General features: G+C 41.6%; 1 protein-coding gene across 1 annotated transcript; it reads right to left on the minus strand.

Annotated features, from left to right (window-relative positions):
- Positions 1-1,214: 1,214 nt before the first annotated feature.
- On the minus strand, positions 1,215-24,253 carry LOC311160124 (BOS complex subunit NOMO1). Its single transcript, XM_084216605.1, has 31 exons — positions 24,089-24,253; positions 23,753-23,842; positions 22,417-22,462; positions 21,899-21,999; positions 21,669-21,775; positions 21,404-21,476; positions 20,726-20,878; positions 19,906-20,043; positions 19,283-19,372; positions 18,568-18,673; positions 18,006-18,156; positions 16,748-16,925; positions 16,385-16,526; positions 15,426-15,557; positions 14,560-14,696; positions 14,197-14,284; positions 13,711-13,774; positions 12,841-12,936; positions 10,556-10,765; positions 10,190-10,272; positions 9,099-9,258; positions 8,848-8,974; positions 8,122-8,235; positions 7,344-7,471; positions 6,604-6,745; positions 5,709-5,792; positions 4,707-4,817; positions 3,312-3,413; positions 2,976-3,095; positions 2,323-2,415; positions 1,215-1,565 (listed from the first exon to the last, which is right to left on the minus strand). The coding sequence occupies exons 1-31, from the start codon at positions 24,218-24,220 to the stop codon at positions 1,434-1,436; spliced, it is 3,630 nt and encodes a 1,209-aa protein (XP_084072731.1). The 5' UTR covers positions 24,221-24,253; the 3' UTR covers positions 1,215-1,433.
- Positions 24,254-24,307: the final 54 nt, after the last annotated feature.

The raw sequence follows: 24,307 nt of genomic DNA on the forward strand, positions 1-24,307 counted from the left end.
CTTTTAGCAGAGCATGATAATTTATTAGAGCTTCATCTCAAGCTCCATACATAATGCTTTTTCAACATTCTACATTCTTGTTATGGTCCTGACAAATTTCCCTCTGAGAGACAGAATCATCACCAAAGGAAGTTTTAATTATTTAGGCCCAAACTCTCACAAAGTGCAAAAAAAAATCAGGATAAAACCTTCAGCATCCAAATTTCTAAGAATGGTGGGGCTTGTAAGCTTAGACATTTAAATGTAAGGGGACTTTTATTTCAAGTACTGTAAAAGAGAAACATTGCCACTTACTGGCAGTACCAATGTCTTTGCAATATTTGTAAGCATTTATGTGCATCTTCAAATGCTCTGTTAACCTTTATAGTATTTGTCAATAAAAAGCCCCATTAACATTTAAACTGTGTATGTCCAACTACCTACTTCAAGCAGGAATCAAGAGAGAGCCTGTAAGAAACAGGTTATTTATTACAGACTACATTATTGGGACTGTACACATTGGAGATTTCAAAAAAAGTCACATTCCTTACAATTAAAAAACCCAAAAGGTAAAAAAAGGTTTTTAAAAAAAAAAAGCAATCATTAATTGGGAAAAGGCTGAGCATGGCCTGAGCAGGAGATGTGACCACCATGGGTGAATGGCAACACAGAGAACACAGTACAGCTTTGGAAAGAGTAGTGCAGCTTTGGCAAAAGTAGTGCAGCCAGCTGGAGCCACCTCAGGAACACTGGAGGTCTAAAGAGATCACACTGGACAGGAAACTAGAACTGAAACACTGCTTTTGCAGTAGGAGCATCAGAACTTACCTGGTATTAACAACTAACCTTACCTGACATGGAGAATTTGTCTTCATTGGGCAAAAACTTAATCAAAGATAACATAATCACTGGACAAGAACTGAAATCAGACAGACTCTTCAATCAAGCTGCTGAACTGGAAGTGACAGTGACATAAGTCACCAGTCCACCTATGTCCCCTAAAATTCTGTTTGAAGCAACACTGATTTAGTAGAATCCCTGTGTGCTGCTTCTGTCAAGTGAGTTTTTCAAAAGGTAAGGAAAAATCATTCCGAAATCTAGAGACTGAAACTGAAATCAAGTATTATCTATTACCACTGCTTTTATAAATCATTAATAAGGACAGCATGACCTGTTCCAATGAAAAGAAAAAAAAAAGCATTAATTGTCTTCAAGTATGAGAGATGCACTCACAGTGACAGCAGAGGCATTCATTTAATCACTTTACAACAGGGAAATCTATAGACTCCAAAGAAAATTTACAACCAAAACGGAGCTAATGTGACAAATGGTGCTCACGTAGCAAAACCAGAAAATGTCAAGTCTGCAAATTCAACAAAGATGTGTTTTAGTGGCTTTGCCTCCTCAGGCTCCAGTCTGACAGAGCAGCCCTTCAGCCAGTCCCTCCTTTCAGCTCACGTCCGTCTGGTCTTCTGTTTCTTGGTTTGTCTCTTTGCGTCCTCGGAGCCGCCGGTGTCGGAGCCCGCCTGCCCCAGGGCACGCACGCCCTGCAGCCGGGCTGTCAGCTGCAGCAGCAAGGGAATCAGCTGGGGGGAAAAGGCAAGGCAGCTGTGGTTATAAGGGTATGTAAGGGATGAATGGGGTGGCTCTTTAGACTTGCAGCCCCTACCAGACTCTATTGCATCGATGGCACATCTACAGAGACATCAGAACATGGCAGCAATGCTTGGGGAGGAATCAAACCAAACTTCTGGGAATTTCTGAGATCAGAACCTAAAGTGATTGTTTGAGAGGAAATCAAACTGCACAGACAAATTTAATTTCTCTTTTTGGTAAAACAGAAATCCAGTCATATCAGAAAAGACTGGACGACCATAGCTTGATAACAAAGACAGAGGGGGTTGTATAGCAGGTATCTGTATTCCTCTTGAGAGCTTCTGAACTAGGGAGGGTATAAAGATAAGAGACCAGACCTGAAGACTCGCAAGACTTTTTCCAATCTGATTGTGCCTGAAGCCAATAAAACAATTATTTTCATTCCTATTATCACTGAGTCTGGTTATCTGAATTTTAATGGTGCTGTATTGTTTCTTTCTCAGAGCAATCAAATGGGAAACCAAAATTCAGCCACAGCACAGAACTCACCTTCCCACTAAGCTCTTTTAAAGGAAGGTAATTGTCCAAAACATGGCTACAATTGTCCACAATGGCTACATTGTGGCTTTTCTTATTTCACATAAGGGGACTGTAACTGCACCTCTGGATAAGAAACCCTCCCTGAGCACATGTATCCGTGGACAGGACAGAAATACCTGGGCAGGAGCAGAAGCAGCCCTGACCCACCTTGTCGTGGTTGTACCCAGCCAGCAGCAGGAGCAGCGTCAGCGGTAACGCGATGTAAGACCCTTGGGCAATGTCTTGTTCAGGCAGCTTTCTCTGCAAACAGTGCAGGTCATGGATTTTATTTTTTTTTTTTAAGTTGACTGTGAAATCCCTCAGCTCTAAGAAACATCAGCAATAGGATCATGAAGCACATCCAACTCTTCTTATCTCACTTTCTTCCAAGTGCTTTTCTAGGATTTACTTTACTTCCCACTTCAAAGCCACCCTCTGGATCAGTCACTCAGGCATTACCCCTTCCTGAGGTGTGCTGCTTTGTGAAGCCAATTCATTGATGGTCAGTGTCCACTGACAGCCTGGTGTGCCTTGGTTCACCTGCCCCACGCTGCCCACGCCTCTGTGACCCCACTACAGCAGCCATGCCAGCAGAGAACCTTCCAGGCACATCTGCACCCTTCACTTCCTACTGCTGTTTCATGTCCCCCTCCCATTCCACTGGCAACTGAGCACACAGCAAATCTAAATTAATGCCACTCATAAACCCCTTTATAGTTACACTAACAGAGAGCTTGGCCAAAAGCACAAAACACAGGCAGGTATAACACCAAATACTGCTCCCAAGGTGAACATTAAACATGAAAATGTTTAGTACTTACAGTGGGACTGAAGACCAGTGTAATGTGTTTATGATATCCAATGGCAGTGAAAGAAACCTGAGGCAGGGTGTAGTCATACTGTGATTTAGACAATGTAGAATCCAGGAGTACCACGTAATTCTGTGGGTAAAAAATACACTCAGGCTACAGCATCAGGAGCAGTTTGAGACAAAATCACATTTAAAGGCAAAGGTCAGCTAAACAGGCTTCAAATCTTCCAAGACACTGGTTAGTGCAGCATGAATACAGCTCTGCAGGCACCCCACAAATTACACTTCAGCGTCCATAGGGGAAAAAATAAAGTGATCTAAGCTAATTTTCCAGCAATATTCTTACCTCTCCATCTCGGAGTAGTGGTGGGAAATGAAAAAACAGGGATAGGCCTAAGTTGACTGTATGAATTGGGTTGTCAAGATTTTCACTTTTGTAGAGCTTCACCTGCAAGTGAAGGAAGAAGCACAAACAAGGCATTTCCAAGCTTGCACCACAATAGATATTTCAGACATCCCACACTTTCAGGGATAAAAGCATTTCCAATTTCATCATGTGTTTTTATAAACAGAAAGTTGTCAAGTAAGAACACCTGGAAATGTTCTAATCTGGGATGTGAAAAGTCAGAAAAGAGTCCTTTAGTGCTGCTGTCTGACATTTTCACATAACCAGTGTATGAAAAGCAGTCTGTGCTTGGAGCATAAAACTGCTCTCACTTGTGTCTGGACCCAGTCTTAGCATATCTTTCAGAGACAAGAATGCCTGAACTGGAGGCCAGGGTGATGACATGCACCCATCAACAGCTCACATGCACTACATGCAACACAAGACCCCACCTAATATGAAGAAGGCACAGGCTTGGATAACTTCCATATAATCAAATTTTAACACCAATTCCTATTGGCTTAGGCTGAACTGCAAGGGTTTAAATTTCCCCAGGAAGATGGGACACAACTCAGGGGCTCTTCAGTAAGGTGACATATTTTCCCTTCACACCTGCTCTGAGTGTTGGATCCTTTGGATGTCTCCCAAAAAACCCAACAGCTTAGCAATGAGATCTTGGCAGGTGAGATGCATAACAAACTAGTGTGAAAGAAATCCAAGCACTGCATTTATATTTGTAGGTAACATTTTATGGAGCTTTTAACCAGACTAACACCTCTTGCAGACACTTTCAGCATTTGTGCCCTAAGCCAAAAGGATCAGAGGTGTTAGCAAGCTTTTTCAGACCACAGTACAGTGTTAGGAATTTTGAAAATTTCAAATTTTCCTATCTGTCTCATGCTGTCTATTATAATGAACTTTTAAATTCATATTTCTTGTGGTATCACTGCATCCACATGGTATCTTCAGGTTTTGACATACAGGTGAAAATTTTCAGGTGTTTCAGGAATTAATGCAGTTCTCTGATACAAGGGACTCATTTAACTCTTGTTGTTTTGATGCCCCTACAGACAGAGCATCCCTAACCAGGGAAGTATATCCCAAAATGTATAGGCCAACCAGAGAAGGTATTTCTTAAACATATTCCCATGAAAAATGGAAACATTAAAGCAAAACATCAGGAACACTGCAATCTTCATTCAATCTGGAATTCAAATTCACCTTCATTAACTATTAGTTCTAATTTGAATTAAATGAGTGATCTGGCTACTGAACCATTTCCAGTGACCCTGCAAAAAAAATCACTGTGAAAGCAGTAACAAATACACTTGACAAAGATGAAAGGCTTGAACTTACACATAAAGTGGAGAGATATTCAGAGGCTGTAATTACATTTCCACTTAAATCAAACTGATTAATTTGCCGGAACGCTATGATATTAACGTCATCAATGTCACTGTTCCCAACCTGCAACAGAAAACACATTCAGGTTTTCATCAACAGAGGGACAGTTAACAAAGGACAGCTACAAAACTGTTAACACAGCACAAACATCGCTGATCATTTTAAATAAAAAGTGGATTTTGGTCTATACTAACCACAGGGAAGCTTGAAAGCTTTCCCACTGCACGTCCCTGCTCTCCAGAGTGCACAGCTTGCAACTGCAGACTTGGGCATTGTCAGCATGAGGCTCATGACATTAAGCTAAACTAAAAATGGAAGTCTCAAAAGCACACACTATTCTGGAAAAGGCTGAGGTACATCCACTGCCTGATTTCAGAACATTGGTCTCAGTATTTTGCACCTGTGCTGAGAAATGCACAGAGATGCTTATACACTTGATCAATGTGAAATATTTAACAAGATTCCACCAGTTTTCAATGTGAAGGTAATACTAGATTTTATAAAGATAAAAGTGCTAGTCCAAATTACAATTTCACCTACAACAAGACTGCAGGATTTGGAACCAATAAAACATAACAATATCTCTCTGTCCATAACTAAATACAACTGTAGGACAATTTATGAAATCCTTAAGCTACCACTGCTTTGTTCCACAGCAAAAAGAAATGCTGAAAGGTATTCCATATATTTATTCTCTTGTTTCTGGATGCAGAGTTTTCATGACTGTAAAAGAATCCTCTTCACTTGTTTACTGTTTGGGCTTTATCTCACTTCAGTTTTGAGCTATGGTGCTGACACACAATATGGGGCTTGTTTTTAGGGAGCTAACTTGCTGAAAAGTACTTGTCTAAACAGAATGCCTTCACTACATTGCTGCTGACAGAACATACAGAATGCCTAGACAGACCCATTTCATATTTAAGTGATGCTAGAAAAAAAAAGAGAAAAAATTACCTCAATTGCTCGATGCTGTGGTAAAGCTCTTTCAATGTGATCATTGCCTTCAGCTTTGAGTTGGACATGATACACACAGCCAGGCTGAAAGCAACATTCAGATGATAAATCCCAACACTGAATAATACATACTTTAATTTTAGAGAGCAGTAAAGAGAATTTTCTGACACTCCATTTAAGATACACCACCCAAACAGATTTAACTCTATGCTGTTAAAGTTTTCCTTATCTCAAATAGAAAATTCAGCTCAATGACACTATTAGGAGTGTTTACTGTCAGAAAATAAGAAAAGGCTATATAGAACTTTCATTACTTTGTTGCATCACAGTGTTAAAAGAAATTATCTGCTGTGATGAAGAAAAACACAGGATTAAACACTGATCAAACATTGCCTTTTACTTCAGGAAATTGTTTATTCCTTCCATAATGGTGCCATAAATTCAGCTCCCCCATTCCCTGAAGAACAGCTTACTTCACATACATGCTGTGCAACCATATCACACACACACACAAGGTCCTGCTAAAAACAGGCTGTTTTGGTATCTTCACAGCAGAAACTAAACACTTCCCCAAATTCATCTGCCCATGAAAATTCCCTGCTGGTCACACAAGCCCTGACCAGGGGATTGTCTCATGTCCCACCAACTGCTCAGTGTTTGTGGAGGCCAGCACAGTATGCTGCCAGCAAGTTCACACACTCACACCACAAGCTTTTCTCTTCCCCTTTTCTCAGGCTCAATGTTCATTACTTGACAGTGTTTCTTCACACACTCAGGGGAGTCTGAGTTAGCAACCATGATGGGAAAACAGAACCCAGTGGCCACTGAACAGAACCCATTTCACTGCTGCACTGTCACACTGACAGACAAGGAAATGCCAGAGCCTCCTCCTCACCCGAAGGCCACGGAGCCTGAATTTGCCCTCCTCATCAGTTATTGTGTCCTCTCCATAGATGCTGCAATCCTTCTGTCCCACAGCTTCCACTGAGACTCCCTGCTCAGGCTCTCCATTCAAAGAGGAAACTGTGCCGTAACAGCTGGAGGTATAAAGAGAACAGTTGCTACAGATATGCAGATGCTGTTTTAATACGTATTTTATAGACATTTTAGTGTTATAACTGATGGAAAAAGGATTTCATGTATTTACCACAGCATGAAGAAGAAAAGGGGTATTTATAATGTGTGTGTAAAACAGTTTAAATCATCAGAATTCACTGCAGTTCAGAACACAGCTTTAAGAATCCAAGTTTCCTAGACTCCATCAACAGTTCTTTCTTACCCCTGAGGGTAAGGAAAGCAAGGATCCTGAATTCAGATATCTGAATTGGTCTACCATACCTAGAATAGTCCTCTCCTCTCCCACTGGAGGCAGCACAAACAACTTCCAGTGCCACTGAGAGTGCTTTTATAGCCATGGTTCCTCCTATAGCTCTGCCATCTGGGCTTAGCTATATATCCACAACCACAAAAAAAGGCCAAAAAAAGTACTTAAAAACAGCATAATTAAGTTAAATTGAGACTTGGAAAGTGTCCGCCAAACCTGCAAGAACAGAGGTGTGCTGGGAGGAAACACTTCTGGCACAACACATCCCAATACAGCCCATAGGATTTTCCATGGATTCCAGCTCCACTGACCTGTAAGCTGTTCTGTAACCTGTTATCTGGATTTTGAGATTTTGTCCTTCCTGCACTTCAATCATTTGTGATGATGGCTCAAACCGAAATTCTTTCATCATGGGTTTAAAGTAATATTGCCCTGGGCTCTGCAAAGAGGCACAAAACAAGCTGTTTACTCACAGTGATGCAAAAACTCACCAACTCCGAACAAATAATGCTTTGCAAGAGCTCTCTGAAGAGTTGAAGTGCTCTGTTCCAACCCCAGGTTAAACCTGTCACAAACTGTGAGCAGTGACAAACAGGGAGCACACTGCACAATAAACTGATGAAATTCCACCTGGTGACAAAGTGTTAAGAGAGAAAGGAAACCACAGCCCTAAAACCTTACCACAAGACCTCAAGGACAGGAGAGTGACCACAAAAGAAGGATGTCTGCAAAGAAACTATTCAAGCATGTCTACACACATATAGATCAATAATGTAATTAGATTTTCTTCCCCCTAAAGACTCTCCAATGATTATCAACAAATTGGCTTGTTTCATGTTTACAGACTGCAAATTAGTAACTGAGATCAATCAACATCATCTACGACCTGTTGGGGAGAAACCTCTTGCCATGTTAGATTTCACATCTTTCACTTGCTAAGATTTTAAGTGCTGTTTATTCTCAGGGATGTGCATCTCTCACGGTGGGTTAGGGTTTCAAAGGACACCTGGCACTCAGGAGAGCCCTTTTTGGGAGGGCAGAGTAACACAGCCCCACAAACAGCCACGCTGAAAAATCATTTCAACTCACCAGATTGGAAAATGTCAGCATGCCATCATCCTGTGTGAGGAGGTTGGAGCGAAACACCCCTCCACTGAGGGACAAGAGAACTCCAGCAAGAGCCTGGTCATCCTCTGATTTGATCTGTTTTTGAAAAACCAGTCATTTTAAGTGTGAGGGTTTCTTTATGGAGAAGGGTTCAGTTGAAAAGCCCCTTGCAGAGTGCACAGGTGGGCTGGCTCTGAGCACTCAACTGTGAGCAGAACTAAGCACATCTGTGCTGCCCCTCCTGCCAGACTGAGGGCTGCAGAACCCCCTGCTCCCAAGCCCTGGGCAGCCACAGCCCATGGCACACCCTGTGCCACCACAGCAGCCACTCTCTACCACTCCACAGAACACACAGGGAGGCCAGAACAAAGCCCCCCAAAGACTGGAACCAAGCACGAGCTGGACCAGACTACACCAACACCTTGAGGGATAAAACTCATTAAAACAGGGTGGCTCAACTCTATAAAAGCAAATAAAGCCAATCTTTTGGACTCTATAAACCTTGCAAAGTATCTTCTGCATGGCAAGTCATGGTCTACAACGGAGCTCATCCACTGAGATTTATTTCCTCATGACAAAAATTATTATCCAAATAATAATAAATTATCCCAAAATCCCACACCCACTTGTCTTTGGAATACAAAAATTAACATCCAGCTCCAACTGCACACACTATTCATTTAGAACCCAAAATGTTCAGAACATTACCTCAAATGTCACCCCAGCAAGAGCAAAAGCTTTGAAGTCTCCAACTGTTCCTTCTACTGCAGTCAAAACAAAACCTTCCTTCTGAGCAGTGATTGTGTATTCCAAGTCACTGTGGAGTGGCCCAACACTTCAAATAAAAGGAGAATAGAACTTGTTTCAGATAGAACACTTGGATATCACATAGACATTGTCAAGTAACCACTCCCTTTTAACTGAAGAATCCAAAGGTTGAAAACCAATCTGCTCATTACCTGTAAGTGCCTTTGTCATCAGTGAAAACTGTGATAAGTGCAGAAGTTGCTCCCTTCTCACTAATGACAATCTCAACACCTTCCAATTCAGGATGGATTCGCCCTTCCAGAAATAAGCCTGCTTTTCCATGAATCTCTATCAGCTTCCCAGGACAACTCTCTTGGTCATTGTGAAGGGGATTTAAGAAAAAAAAAAAGTCAAAAATACACTTGACACTCTGGCTTACAACAGGAGTTTAACTACTTCCAAAGAGATCAGCTGGTAGCCTTTTATCTTAGAACAAGAGATCAATCCACACAATATCACAGCCTCTCAACACATCTTACAAAATCTGAACAGTACCAAAATGAGTAACTACATTTCAAAGCTATAAGCACATCACCAAAAAAACTTTATGGATTTCTGAAGTGGTTGTAGGTCTCAGTGCAGCCACACACTGCAGCCACAGATTACACTGAGCTTTGACCACATTTTTTGAGTTCAAATTCAGGTCATCATATGTCATGTTCAATGACATTAAGCAAAATTTTATTTCCCTCCCTCAAATGCATTTAGAATGTGCAAACAGAGTCACATGAAAAGAGGCACTTAATATTTCCTTGTGATTTTAAACAAAATATGTTCACTTAAGAAACTAAGGACATGATGGACACTGACCTAATAAGCAGCATCAATAACTGATGATAATCCTGACAATTTTGAAGTTCATATTTTTCTGTGAATATTTTTATTACTGTAATCTAGTGGGGTTAGAAAAAGCTTTAATAGAAAGTTGAATTTGGTAACAATTCAAAATAGAAACCTTGTTTTTGCACAACTCTTTTTCTCGGTGACAGTACTATGAACAACTCTGAGAATCTGGCCTTCCTCTTGTGCTAGGTGGTTTTTCAGTACTTGGAAGAATATTCTGCTGATATAAAATGTACTTGCATCCTCTATCAAATAAACTTCCAAATTCCAGAATTAAGCTGGCCCAAAGAAATAGCTGCAACTGAAACTTTCCTAACATTACTTTTTGAGTTATTCATATGTTTATCTACATACATTTCAACCATAAAAATCCAATCCTTTCAAAGAATAAATTATTTACCTCCACTAACAACTGCTTCCACATAAGGTGGGTAGAAGAGCAGCTCTTTTGATGATGGTGTTACAGTAATTTTCTCTCCAGACCTGTGAAACACAAATAAGATATAATCAGAAGAAAACTGAATTAGCAGCTCTCATGTAGAGCAGAGTGCAAGAATGCATCTAAATACTCCAAGAAAAAAGTACTAACAACAACCTAAGCAAAATTCTTACTGTGCGGTACTAAGTTTTCTTGTAGCTCAGAGTCACCAAAGGCACCCAGCCAGCAGCTCTGTCCTACCTGGAATTGTATCACAATCCTGTTTGACAGAAACACCAAACACAGTACAAAGAACACACCTTGGCCATTACTGGAGGTTGGTATTACCTTGCCCAGTATGAAAATTCATATAAGAATGGTCCTTGGAGCTCCTCCACCATTTCTTGCACTGGTGGCTTTGTTCCTTCCTCCTCCTGCCCCTTCTTTTCCCTCTCCTGCCGGCGGCTCTCGATTTCCGCCAGCTGCTGCTCCCGGCGCAGCTCCTGAACAGACCTCAGGGGCCCCAGAACCAAGGCAGGTTCACTGTCAATGGATGACCTGAAAATATGGACAGAAACCAAAATCATCTCCTGCCCTATATGAGATAAGAGCTTGTTGTATCTGTTAATTACTGCTTTTACATCACCACAGACAAGTCCCAGGGTATTTTTTTAACCCATCCCTCTTTAACTGCCCTGTTTATTCCCCTAAGAGCACAGGAGTGGTAAATTTTTAGGCGAAAGGATCAGTTTGCAAGGGTGCCTTTAACAAAGACCTAAACTAAAAGAGAAGGGCTGGAATTTCAAACCTGAGAACAAGTGTAATACAGAAAGTACAAAATAAATAAAAAGACTGCTAAGCTTGCTTTTTTTTTCAGAACTAGGAACTTCTGTCTCAGAACCTACCTCTCAGGAGCAGAGAATACAAGGAGAAAATAACTTCTATCATACATAAATACTTCCAAGAGCCAGAAATTCCCAGGAAAAGCTCTGAGTCCTCACTTATCTGCCCTATTCATTTGAACTAGCCAGCTATCTTGTCACTGTCCACTGAGCAGATTACTAGATAAATTCAACTAAGTTCTTAGAATCAGGTCAGAACAATGCCTTTTATTTCACTTTCTCTGATCTTGCATCCTCTCTTCTAGCATTTTTTTCTAGACTCCAATCATCCTTTGTATCTTATCATCTCTCTTCTCCAGCAGTCTGAATTCTCAGTGAGGACTGAACCTAAATGAGCACAATCACTTTTCCTAGAGCCACTTAAATTACCAGGATAGTTCTGACTCCTGCTTCAGCCTCCACCTATATTCTAGTTGGGTTTTTTAAGAGACATAATTACTATTGGTTACTATTGCTCTATCACACTAAGTTTCATCAAGGCTTTATACTCTTTCTCTGCAGTCCAGACACAATACAGAAACATGAATTGTGGTTTTTTTTGTCTGAAAGTCTACTAAAAATTTGTACAGGCACACACAGGCTCAAGATACTCACAATACATTACTACAGTCTTATCTTTAAAACATACCAAGCCATTATCAAGAACTGACGAGAATCAGCTTTGCTTTTGGTTGAGGTTGTTTGGGGTTTTTTCTTAACTCAAAGTTAAAGGGTCACTGCCATGGATCTGGTACACAGACTTGTAAAAACACATAGCTTGCTTTTAAACCCAGAGCTGTTCCCTTTATTTTGATGGCACTTCACAAATTGGAATTCAGCTGAAAAGCTTGAGACAGGATTGATCAGAGATACCTGTGGCAACTAAGCTGTCTTCAAAGCACTAGCCAATAGTCTCCAAAAAGCCAACAAGCTGAGAAGGTTGGTACAATATTCACCTCCTCACTAAGTTGTTTTTAAAACCCTAATGGCTCTCTGCTGTCTCAGTGTCTCCTTTCCAGCTGCTGGAGTTGCCCAGCAGTTGCAGTGATAAGGCCATTAATCTTGGAGAACTCAAGGCCATGCTCTGCAGGTAATGTTCTCTGAAAAGATGTTTTCTGCACTCAAAAAAGTTTGAGAACCCACAGCCTAGAACAAGTAGATACCAGCAGAGTATCAATAAAACACTCATCATTACCAGACATTTTCAGGCAGATTTGGCACCTCGTACAATTAAAGCTGTTCACAAATCAGTGCTCCCTAGTGAGCTGTCTGTTCAGCTAAACATAAATTGGTGCATTAGTGTGCAATCACTCTGCATGTTTTTCCTTTTATAACCCTCCTCACACCAGTTACAATGCTCTAAAGCAGCAGACTCTCATTCTGAGGAAAAAGGAAAAAAATATATGCCAGTGCCTTAAAGAGCTCAGACCCAAGCTAAAACAATACCCTCTGAATTCTGAAACATCAGTTCATTAAAGTATATAAAAACTCAGAAAATCATTCCTTTTTACCAAGACACAAAAGTAGGGAGGGGCAATGTTCAAATGATCAGAAAATGCTCAAAATGAGGCTGAACTTATTTCTCTCCAAAGAACTCAAAGCACATCCTAGCATTAAAAACCTCTTGAAGCCTAGGCTAGGATGCCATCCCCTTAGAAAGCAGCCACTGCAGCACTAAAACTGGAGTAAAGCTTTATGAGAGAAATGTCTTTTTCTACCACTTTTTATACCCCATGATTTCTTTGTCCTTACTTAATGGTGACAGTCACATCCATCAGTTTATCAGTTACAATCGTGCCAAGGACGTGGTGGCGAACTGCAGTGAGCGTCAGGATACTGGGAGAGGACCTGCACATCAAAGGAACAAAGACACCAATTCAAGGTCCCCTTCCCAAATAAACAAATCTTATTTAGAAGAGTCTGTGCTCTCACCCCTGAGACTGAAATGCTTTATAAAAGATGACACAGAAATTACACAGCAAAGCTGTGGTGCTGGGATGGTCATCTCTTGGAGAGGGAGCATTTCCTACCTCGAGTCCCAAAGCAATCCCTTCCTTTGAGCCTTCTGCTTCCTCTCAAGCTAAAGTTGATTAGATTGATTTCATATTGTCAAAGTGTCATCAAACACATCACCAGACCATAATCTATAAATAACTAATAAACTTTCCTGACCAAGGAATATCAGCACTGCTCACGGTAAGGGTGAACATTTATTCAGCTTGCAAAAAATGGAGTGAGCAGAATCCCACCACCAGAGGGTCATGGAACCAGTGGCATGCAATCGTGGCAAGGGCTCTTAGCAATCTTACTGTGCTATCTTCTGCCTTTCAGCTGTCAGAAGTGAGCAACAGTTTTTACTGAAATAACTCTTCTCTGTCACAAAGCAAACCCAACACTAAACAGACAGAAAGCTGACAAAAACACCCATCGAAAATAACTAAAGCATCTTTAAACCCTCTCATTAGTTGATTTTTATTACTTTTAAGATAGGAAGGGCAAGAGAACACGTGTGATACACCTTGCTTCCCTCTACACATGCTGTCCTGCTGAAAGCAAGCAGGAGAAGGGAGCTTAATGGAGAATCATGCTGGTAGGTGAAGGTGAGAACAGTCACACTCTTACGTGTCGTAGGTGTAGTACTCGTGCTCAAACTGGTGGCAGGAGCGTGGGGTCACCTCATACACACCTACAAACAGCAAGGCAAAGAATGACCCACTGAAAAAGTCAACTTTTAGAGCAGAGGTATAGAAACAACTACAAAATTTGACTATTTATCTGCTGCCTTTCACATAGACACCTTCTAACGTGTCTGACAAACAGAACCTATATGAATGAGATTATTTCAACAATAAAATTTCATTCATCAAAGATGAAATACTTCCATCACCAAGAAAAAAAATAGTAACATTTTATTTCTGGAATCTAGAGTTGGTGAAGGACTAAATAGCAGAAGAAATGGAGAATTCTAAAAACTTAGAACAGGACATTTATATACAGATGTAATTAAAACAATGCCTTTCAGAAATCACAACAATTTTATTTTAGTTCTCAGCAGTATTAGCTAACTGGTTATTTTTCATTTTTAAACAAATATTTTTAAGCTTTTACCTGGCTTTGAAAGACAGAATCTATTAACTCCTTTGGACAGGTTATAAACACCAACATTCTCTGGTCCATTTCCATCCTGATAAAATTCCTGTGAAGCCACAGCACAGTTCACTATTAGCAGCTACCAAACAACAAAATGAAAACAGTGTTTGCCTGAAGATACATCAATGCCATCTCTTTTGTAACACCTAACATCACAAGACCATTTCACCAACTTAAAAGACAAATCCTGAAGCACTCTAAACATCAATGTTCCATGCTCTGTGACCCTCCAGAGACAGGAGAAAGCCTTGATTCCAAACATAACCAGCCTGCCTTCACAAGGTCATTAAAAACATACAAGAGCATTTGCTTCCTACGTACCAGTGTGATTGCATGAGATAGAGAACACCTCAGCATATATCCAGTCTGCCTGAATTCTACTCCTGACACATCTTCCTCCAGCACTTCCCATTCCAGAGACTTATTCTTCCAGCACCAGTCTTCATGTACAATGCTTACTAGAATATACATCACACAAAGCATTTCAGTAATGTAAAACCAAGTAAATAAGGGCAGGTTTTGTGATAGGAGAAGTTTGTGTCTCTCAAATACATGACAATGCCTGTAGTAACAGACCTGGCTCTCAGCACTGCAGCATCACTAGGAACCCAACACATCCATCAGGAAAGCTGTGCTATGAAAAGGAATAATGAAGCCTGGCCACCCTGGAAGGCTCCTCAATGGGCACTACCATTGTGACAGGCAAAGCAGCCTCGAGGACATTACAACCTAACTCAAATTTAACCTGGTGGAAAGATGTTCCCACTCCTGTACAAAGGGTGCAATCTATATACTCCTTCTATACCTTTCCCTGGAAAACAACTTATTTTCACAGGCCAAGGCAGGCTGGCCAAAATACAGATTGTTCTTAGGAGCAGCACTCTGGAAGCAGAACTAGAGTCTGTCCCTGTTCTTGGGACAAGCTAGTTCATGATAAAGCCCACTACCCCCACACCAGTCATGCAGACCCTAAAACTCAGGGGAGCAGTAACCTTTGGGCTGACACAGGGTTAAACATCCAACACTAAGAAAACCTGATGCACTCTTGTAAGGTATTTTTCCAGATTCTCACAAGTTTCACAACTGTGTAGGGCATGCTGCAAAAGCCATCCATGATAACGGAAGCGCTCAGATTAGGTCCCAAACTGAGCTACCCAGGTGCCCCCAAGCAGTTCCCCTGCTCCTACCTTTGTACTTGCCCGGGAGCACCCCCTCGAAGGTGAAGGGCACCGAGTCCTTGCTCCCGGCCAGCTGCAGGCTGCGCTTCTCCCCCTGGCGGCTCACGGCCTGCAGCGTCACCGTCAGGTCACCACAGGCGTCTGCCAGGGAACACAGCACGTCAGGCTGCACCCCAAAACAGCCACACCCCGGCTGCTAAATGAAATGCTAACCCCCTCCCAGCACAGGATGCTTCCAGTTAAAACTTGTTTCTTAGGCACGTATCATGGGTTTTTGCATTCTGCAGATTTTGAGACTGTTAATCATATTCTTTTATCTCACGGCAAGAAAAAAACCTGAGATCAACATTAAATCCCTGGGTTCGCTTCACTCTGCAGAGACTTAAGAGCTGAGCAAACACCTGAGAGGCAGAACACAAAGTGCAGGAGGATTCAGAGAGGAAAAGGAAGGGTAAAAATGACAAAAATCAGGCTTCAATCATCATCTGCTAAAATCAGTGGATAATCAAGGAAAATAGCAGGAGAGAGGAGCCTTAGACTAAAATAAAGACAAAAAGCTTATGAAAGAGAACAGAGGTTGAAAGCTTCTACCAACAGCTTCAGCATCTATCCTACACTGCTTTTTCCCCTTTTTTTTTGTAAACTTCTTTTTCACCTCCAGTACTTCTCTGATTGATGTACAGTATCCCAAGCAGCAGTCAGGACCATTTCCTTCCAGAACCCCTCCTTCTTCTGAGGAAGGAAGACTTGCTAATCCTTAGCAAGTATCAAAAGAAGGTACATAACTTTACACCAAACTTACTAGGTCACAACATCTCCCAAGGAGAGCTGCTTTCTCCACGTGCTGCAAGTTACATTGACTTATCTGCTGATGGGACTAACCACAGTGTCTTGATGTCAACAACACTCACACATGCAGTGCTGAAGTTCTCCATTCCATTGCCACTTCACTTTCACAATGGACTTACCTAAACAAGAGATCTTCCCTGAGACAGATGCCAAAAACTGAGAGAAGGTCACATCCATCACTGGTCTGTCAGTAACAGTGACAGGGAACATTTTGGGTTTCAATGACAACCCTGCTCTGGTCTCAGCCTCTGGAATAATTACCTGCAGAGTATATGACATCAAGGCATCACCACCTTTCAGACACAAGTCCAAAACCACCCACTCTGCTGTCTTCAATGCATTTATCAGGAATTAAAAAATGGAAATCTACTGTAAATCCCAGAGAAAGCAAAACCACCCTCTTCAACATGCTTTCCAAAATTTCAAAATCTTCTAAAACACCATAACAGTCCTATGATGAAGAAATGTAAGCTCACTCTTACCTGAACATTGTATGTACCCGATTTTGCCTTGAAACAAAATGCTCCATGAGAGTCAGTTTCTGTTGTAACCAGTGATGCTTTGTCTTTGTCTTCAGGTATCATGGTTACCTTGTATTTACTGATCTGTTTGACTGTGTCAGGGAATCGAGTAACTGAGATGCGGCCACACACACTGAACCTGTTAAATAAAAGCCACTCATCAGAACAAGTATCTTGATTTGACAAAGATCATAAAAAACCCCCTTGTTTTAGGACTTCCTTAAAAGTAAACCTCGTCATGTTGAGGTAATAACATCTGAATTGGAAAGGAATTCTCCTGAAAGAGAGATTTGCAAGCAACTTCCTTCACTCTTCCCGGCCACCAACCCAATTATTTCCAGCCTTTTTCCTTTTTTTTTTTTGTGCTAAGCAGGCAATGGATTTGTCCCCTCAGGTTTTAAATAGTTTCAAATGTTTTGTGTCAAAAACCTTAAATATGATAGGTAATCCACTGGAACACAACCTTGGTACACCTACACTTGCGAAAGCACAAGACAAGATGACAAATCAGAAGCTGCTAAGTTTTATTCATAGCCTTCAACAGCACAACATATTTAGTTACTGAATCAATTGTACCCCATCACTGAGCAGCACACAGGCTTTTTTCTAATTGGCTATGTCTGTATGAGCTGACAGCTATTTGACTCAGTAAATTCCAAGTTTTCACTTCTCCAGAACACTGCCACTATTTCCTCCTCTGAAGTCCTGAACACAGAACCACGGCCCTTTCATCTTCCTCAGCTCATGCTGTATCTTCCACCACTGCACAGCCTTAGACTCACAGTCAAGGCATCAAACAAGAAAAAAGACAATTCAGGTAAGGCAACAATGACTTTGAGAGTGAGCAGTAAAATGCAGAGGTTTGGTACAACACTGCACCAGACAGCTGTGTGACTCCAGATACCCTCCTTCTGAGCAAGAGTCAAGTGGCAGAAAGCTTCTCTGTTGCTTTCTTGGTTCACATAACACTCTAAAATTCTTAATTTATCCATGCCTTAGTGTCTTCATTTGCTAGGGATAGCTTCTTAAGAGGATGCTCTAAACCTGAACTATTATTGAGCACAAAACATGCACTCATGCTGCCCTATCTGCCCTTCCTTTCTTCAGCAACATTTAGCTCCTGACAACACAATTCTGGGCATGGCATGGAAATGATCACCCATTTTCATAGCCTCATCCACACATCAAATTGTATTTTCATCCTGACACCATTCCTTACCCTGTTGCAATGATGTTTGCCAGCTGAGGTGTATTGGGTGCAATCTTCACAGTAATAGTATCAAAGAACAGGTGTTCTTTCCTGGCATGAATTGTGTATGTACCTGTCGTGATGTTCTCAAGGCGGAAAGAGCCATCAGCTTTTGTCTTCACTGTAACAAATAACAACAGTTAAAAACCAGAGCATATGTTAACCTAATGTATCAACAGATCCAGAGGACATGCACTGCTTTAGGCTATTTTTAATTATTATTACACAACAAATAGTTTTATGCTTTTTTACTAGACGAACCTTCATTTCTGTATTTCAAAGTACAATATGGCATATGGTTAAAAGCAATTAAGAAATTTTCAACTGCCAAACAAATGAATATTTAATGCTCTCATCTAAACCAGAAAACACAAAATTTATTAACTGCATGAAATGCACTCCAATATTTCAAATAAATTGCAACAAAAGCAGTGTACTATCCCAAAGGGTTAATTCCACATAATACACTAGTCCTGTACTTGAATTTCATAAAGGCTTCCCTGTAGCAGCAAAGATCAAGAGCACTGAATACCTTTAATCTGATTGTTCAGAGTCACAGTGGCATCAGCAACTCCTTCTCCTTCAGGACCATTCAACACCCTGCCTGTGACAGAGAAACCCATCACATGGAAAACAGGCTGAAATGGGAAAAAATTAACATCATTCTTTACTCAGGAAATATAAACACACACCTACAGCAATCAACACCATTTTCTCCCCACACACATATAAAGGAAACTTATTTACAGCTCTAGGAAAAAATGTACCAGGATGATCACTGTGAAAGTACAAACTGATCTCCAGGCAAACTGCTCCCCTAAGTACAAAACACACATTCTCAATTTGTCTGCACTGGTACAGCCCAGAGGGCCACAGTCACAGATCATAATGCCATTACACAAGGAACACTGCAAACCAGAAAAACCTACAGGCCCTTCTCCAGAGATGTGACAATCTCAGCAAGGAAATACAGGCAACATGGAAGACTACTGCCTGTTTGCAACACTTGACATGAAAATGAACACAGCAGACAGCTCTGCCCTGTTTTGTTTCTTCCTAATAAAAGGGACTGAAGCACAGAAACACAGCACAGCACTAGAAACTGTCTTCTACCTGCTGTGCATAAACAAGTGCCTTCAACTTCTTTCAAAGAAGTTTTTCCACAATTCAGCTGCTTTCTGCTAAAATCAGTTAGGCTTTTACAGGAATGAGTGGCACAAAAGGATTACTCCCTCTGCAGGCCTTACCTCAATCTGTAAACTGTCATGCTCTACAAGGAAGTCCAGTCTAGATGGGGCAACATCAAAGGTGATTCTCTCTCCTCTGTAGAATGGTATCTGAAAGAAGACACATGGCTTTGACTCCTAAGCTGTGATGACAGAATGATTTTCCTCTATCATTTTCCATGTTCTTATTGCCATTCCATGTTCTTATTGCCACCAAGGTAAAATGAGCTGCAAACCTCCTGGAAACAATTACTCAGAAGGATGGAGACACAAATATGGGTAATATTTCAAGACTGATGGAAACCATGAAATTATCAGAAAAGAAAGAAAAGTAACCCTCTAACCAGAATACAGCATACTTGGATGTGCAAGAGCTAATGGCTAGGAGACTGTATGATTGCTAGAAGGATTAAAGGAATGAGAGAAGCCTGAATCCCATTTGTAGAGCACAGACTGAGAATGCAGGACCATCACTCCAGGCAGTGCACAGAGAACATGCTCCCACAACATCCAGATGTAAAAAAGAGAATGGGGAAAAAAGGAAACAGCTTAAAAGGGAGGAGGTGGCAATAGCACACTCTGGTTTAGAAAATGAAAGTGAACAGCCCACTCAACAGAAAAGCCATGAATTTTTTGTCACTTACCACAGTGTATTTCCCACTTGGCAGAGAAAGAAAGCTGAAAGATCCATCTTCTTTTGATACAACATTGCACAAATAGGATAAAGACTCATCTCTTGACTGGAACCCATCCACAGGAGAAATACTGCAGCCCAAAACATCCTGTAGTAATAAATGCAATACAACTTTCTTTCTATCTCAAAGAAGAACACAAAAAGTAACTGGGGGGGAAGAGGGATACAGGAGGGTTCAAAATACTCAACTGTGAATGATAGATGGGAAGTATAAAACCATTTTAGAGGCAAAGTTTGATGACATGGCTTAAAATTCATGTATAGGTAAAACGGGAAAAAACAGCAAATGATCAACTTTATGGTAACAAGGACAGAGCACTGGGAAATTCAATATCTCCAAAACTGTACCATGTGTCTTAACTGACTGCAGTTCTGTGGACAGGGCTAACATTGCAGAACAGAGCTCAGCTCTACACGACCAAATGTTTCACAGTCATTTCTTAATGCATTTATAAGGTGGCAATAGAAGCTGTGGAACTTTGTCTTCCCATCAAAAGGGCAAAGAGTAATAAAGATGTCATGCTGAGGACAAATTGCAGCTACTGTACAATGAATTATGAAATAATTCCATGGAGGTCACATAGCATTACAAGGGTCTTGTTAGGAAAAAAAAAAAGAAATCACATGAACCAAATGCAAAAATATAGTTTAAGGGATTGTACAAACCAGTGAATGACAGATGAGTATCAGGGCAATATGAATCTAGAAGCTATTTGGTTTTTCTTATTTGTAGCCATACTCACATTGAAAAGGCACTGATCAACCATTACCTCTTTGGAGACTGAAGAAGAGAAAAGGAGAAACATGACCCCTTTCATGGGTTCTCCATCACTCCTCACAGACCCAGAGACATTGTAGCCTGCAACAATCAGGGGGCTGGCAGCATAAGCATTGGAACTTGTCACCCGCACCACTGTCTTGGCCTGAAATACAGAAACAAACATTTTCATCAAAAGCAGGCATCACATCTCACTTACAGCACCTAAAACAATCAGAAACTGCACAATCAACAACAGGAACAGAAGCCAGAGCAGCAGAACTCGAAGAGGGTCTCCAGGCTAGGCAAGGCACTAAGACACTAAAGCAAAGATACTTTCTAAAACATTATTTTTCCTGCTTCACTGATTTAGGAAATGGTCAGGATATCAGAGCTCCTCAAAGAAGATGCCGTCTGGGAGGGAAGGATTTGACCTACAATATTCTGGCAAAATAAGGGATAGAAGATGGAAAGCAAAAGCAAAAGCTCATTTTGTCCTTCCCTGGCTGGCTTCACTATGTCCAAAGTGGCTGTGTACGAGGCAGTTTCTTGATTACCTGAATTAGATGTAGAAAAACTCCAGTAACCCTGTCCACCCACAAAGCCCCTTCCTCACACTAACTGATCCAGACAAGGTCTAGCAGATCCATCCTCTCTACCCAGGCAAACCAGAACTTCTGAAGGTTCTAACCTCTTTCAACATCCAGGTAGGATGTGATGCAAAGATTTCATATTCACCAGGGAGCACTTTAAAGAAAGCAAACCTGCAAGGCAAGAAAGGGATTATGTCTCTTCAGAAACAGCCACAAACATCTGTTCACAGAAAAACAATTTAGACTCTATTCACATATTAGAAAAAATACTTCAGAACTCTTACAGTCCCAGTCAATACAGCAGAATTGAAAGGATCTTGTGCAAATGAACAGATGAACTAAGTATGCACCACCCACACTCACTTTCCTCCAGGTTGTGTAATAGTTGCTTGTATGTTTATGTCACTGCCAGCATTTCTCAGTACAACCTGAACTCCAGCAGGACCTAATGTCTGACCTTTGCTGAGAACCTGTCAAAAGAAAAAGAAAGGGAAGTATAAATGAATGAAAATAACATGTAGACCTGAATTTGAATGCGTTTATGAAGGTTGAATTAGCATAAGGTGGAATAAATGAAGATAAAGGAGTCTAACCTTTCCATTCACAGAAAATCCTGTGAACACAAAGTTAATATCGCCTCCTTTTGTGCAAATGTCATTAATGCCATCCACATGGATGTCTACACTGGTTGGTTCTGGAAGAGAACGATAAAACAGCATGAGAGTTAGTGAGAGAGCAACCACAAGGAAACTCTGCTTCAGCTTTGCACAACTGCCACAGAAATGTATTCATTCAAGCATGGCAAGCTTTCTTCAGCAAAGGTAAAGCACCCCCAAATCCTGACTCTGAAAATCCTCTTTCCCTCCTCCCACTGCAGCCATTTTTGTTAAAAGCCCACATCCCTTCAAATCAGTTCAAGGGTTACTTTGTCAGTGTCTGCCACCCAGCTTTACTTTCCCCAGGTACAGTAAGTACATGTCAGTTATTAAACCATGCACTATGGCTTATAGGTTTGGAAAAGTGCTCCATTTTCCCTGCCAGCTGCAAGTTAGAGATAAGTCCCTCACTGCAGATACAGTGTGCTATTGTAGGAAGACATACAACCACTTACCGAAACTCCACCCTAGGGGAGGCTCAATTTTAAGAATGAAATCCCCCTAAAAAAATAAAAAGCAATAACTGTCTTCATTGATCTAAATTTAATTTAGCTAATAAATGAGAAAGAAAGTCAGAACACAAGCATCATGCTGCAGAGAGGAACACAAGACTCGAGTGCACCAATATCCACCATTCTCCTTTCCTCCTGCTTATGACTCTCTGTTCAAAGCAGCTGCCATATCTACCCAGACAGGCTGGGATGCTGGGCTCACATCCAGCCAAGAGCAGAAATTAAGTATCACCGTGTTTATCCTGCTTCCAGCACAAACCTGCTTCACAGTCAAGCAGCTCAGTGCTAGAAAGTGTTCACATCTACCTCCACCTGCCCCAACAGATGGGCTCTAAATCAGCCTTTGATATTTCCACTGGGTCATACCCAACCATTATCTGCATGGGATAACAAAATTCCGGTCCTTTTAAAAGCTCTGGTCAAAAAGGGTGTTAATCAATACAGGGATCCTCTTTATATCAGAGAGCACCACATGTGTTCTGCCACACATATCCTGAAGTTCATCCCTGGAAAGGCTCAAAGGCCTAAGAATGAAATCACCAGGATCAGAAAGCATGTTACATTCTTAGACTGGGAAGGGAAGGAATTATTTGTTGGCTGGACAAGATGACCTTTAAAGGTGCCTTCCAACCCAAACCATTTTGTGTTTCTACTCCTGAATCCTATGTTAACTATCTCCCTAAAAGAGCAAAACACCCGGAGCACCTAAGAGTAGCTTGCATTTAATTTAATTTGAATGTAAACAACCTTCCAGTCTAAGCAGACATCAAATTACTGATACATTCTGAGTTTCCTGGATCATTATTTCCATAAAACATTCTTCATCTCCGCAATTAACCATTCAGGTTATTTTCAATTCAGTAGTACCAAAACACCTTCTCATATACATTGATTTCCATTTCTATAGGTAAAAAATCTGAAAGCTTTGTCTGTACTCTGTAGGAGCCTGTATTTTTGTAGAGTATTTGTACAGCTACAGCACACAGCTGCTGGCAGGAATTCAGGTTCCCAATGCTGCAGTCATTCCAATAAATAGCAAAAACCCAATACTGCAGCCATCGTTAGCTGGCTTTTCTCTTCATAATTAGCACTGGGAAACAAAGTCGCTGCTTTAAGAAAAGAAACAGCTGAAACTTTGATCCAAACCACATTAAGTGATGTCCTAATTCAAGTGTTTCATGGGTGTGTGTTGCTCTGAGATTTAATCTGCCGGCAGATCGAGGTGGAGGCAGCTGCTGCCTCCAGCACAGAGGGGACAGCGCAGGTATTTGTGTCTTACCTTGTCATAGAGGGGAATCATGAAATACCCATTGTTCGGAGCACAGTCTGTCTGGTATTTCAGAGTACCATGTTTTGTATATAACTTAATCTAAAAGAAACAAACAAAACAGACACAAAGGTATTTTTTAAAAAGGCGATGAGCACTGGAACCAGGCACTTTCTAACCCAATGCTGTAAAGCAGCAGCAGCAGCCGTGCCAGGGGGCAGCAGGACGCGGTTTATGGCAAACAGGCTGCAGAGTGCCAGGGTGAAGAGGAGCCGCAGCTCCACCGCCACCTGTGCCCGCGGCCCGGGCGGCAGCGCTCGGCACGCCCGGCAGGCAGCCGGGGCCCACCTCGATCAGGGAGTAGTTGATCTCCACGTCGGACTTGACGAAGCCGCCGCAGCCCACGACGATGTCCTCGGAGCCCCGCGCCAGGGCGCAGCACAGGGCGCAGAGCAGCGCGGCCGCCACCCGGGGCCGCATCCCCTCACCGCCGCCACCGCCCGCAGCCAGCGCTGCCGGAAGGGCCGGGCAGGGCACGGCCGGGCCGCCACAGCGCCTCCTGCCGGC

Source organism: Fringilla coelebs, assembly GCF_963513975.1.
Source record: "Fringilla coelebs genome assembly, chromosome: 16".
Classification (NCBI taxonomy): domain Eukaryota; kingdom Metazoa; phylum Chordata; class Aves; order Passeriformes; family Fringillidae; genus Fringilla; species Fringilla coelebs.

Excerpts from the sequence above, each read along its gene's own strand:
- LOC311160124 (XM_084216605.1), bottom strand. The coding sequence starts at position 24,220 with ATGCGGCCCCGGGTGGCGGCCGCGCTGCTCTGCGCCCTGTGCTGCGCC. Across the intron at positions 22,463-23,752 it reads TGATTCCCCTCTATGACAAG|GGGGATTTCATTCTTAAAAT; the intron begins GTAAGACACAAA and ends TTATTTTTTTAG. Across the intron at positions 10,273-10,555 it reads GAATTTTCATACTGGGCAAG|GTCTGGAGAGAAAATTACTG; the intron begins GTAATACCAACC and ends TGTGTTTCACAG.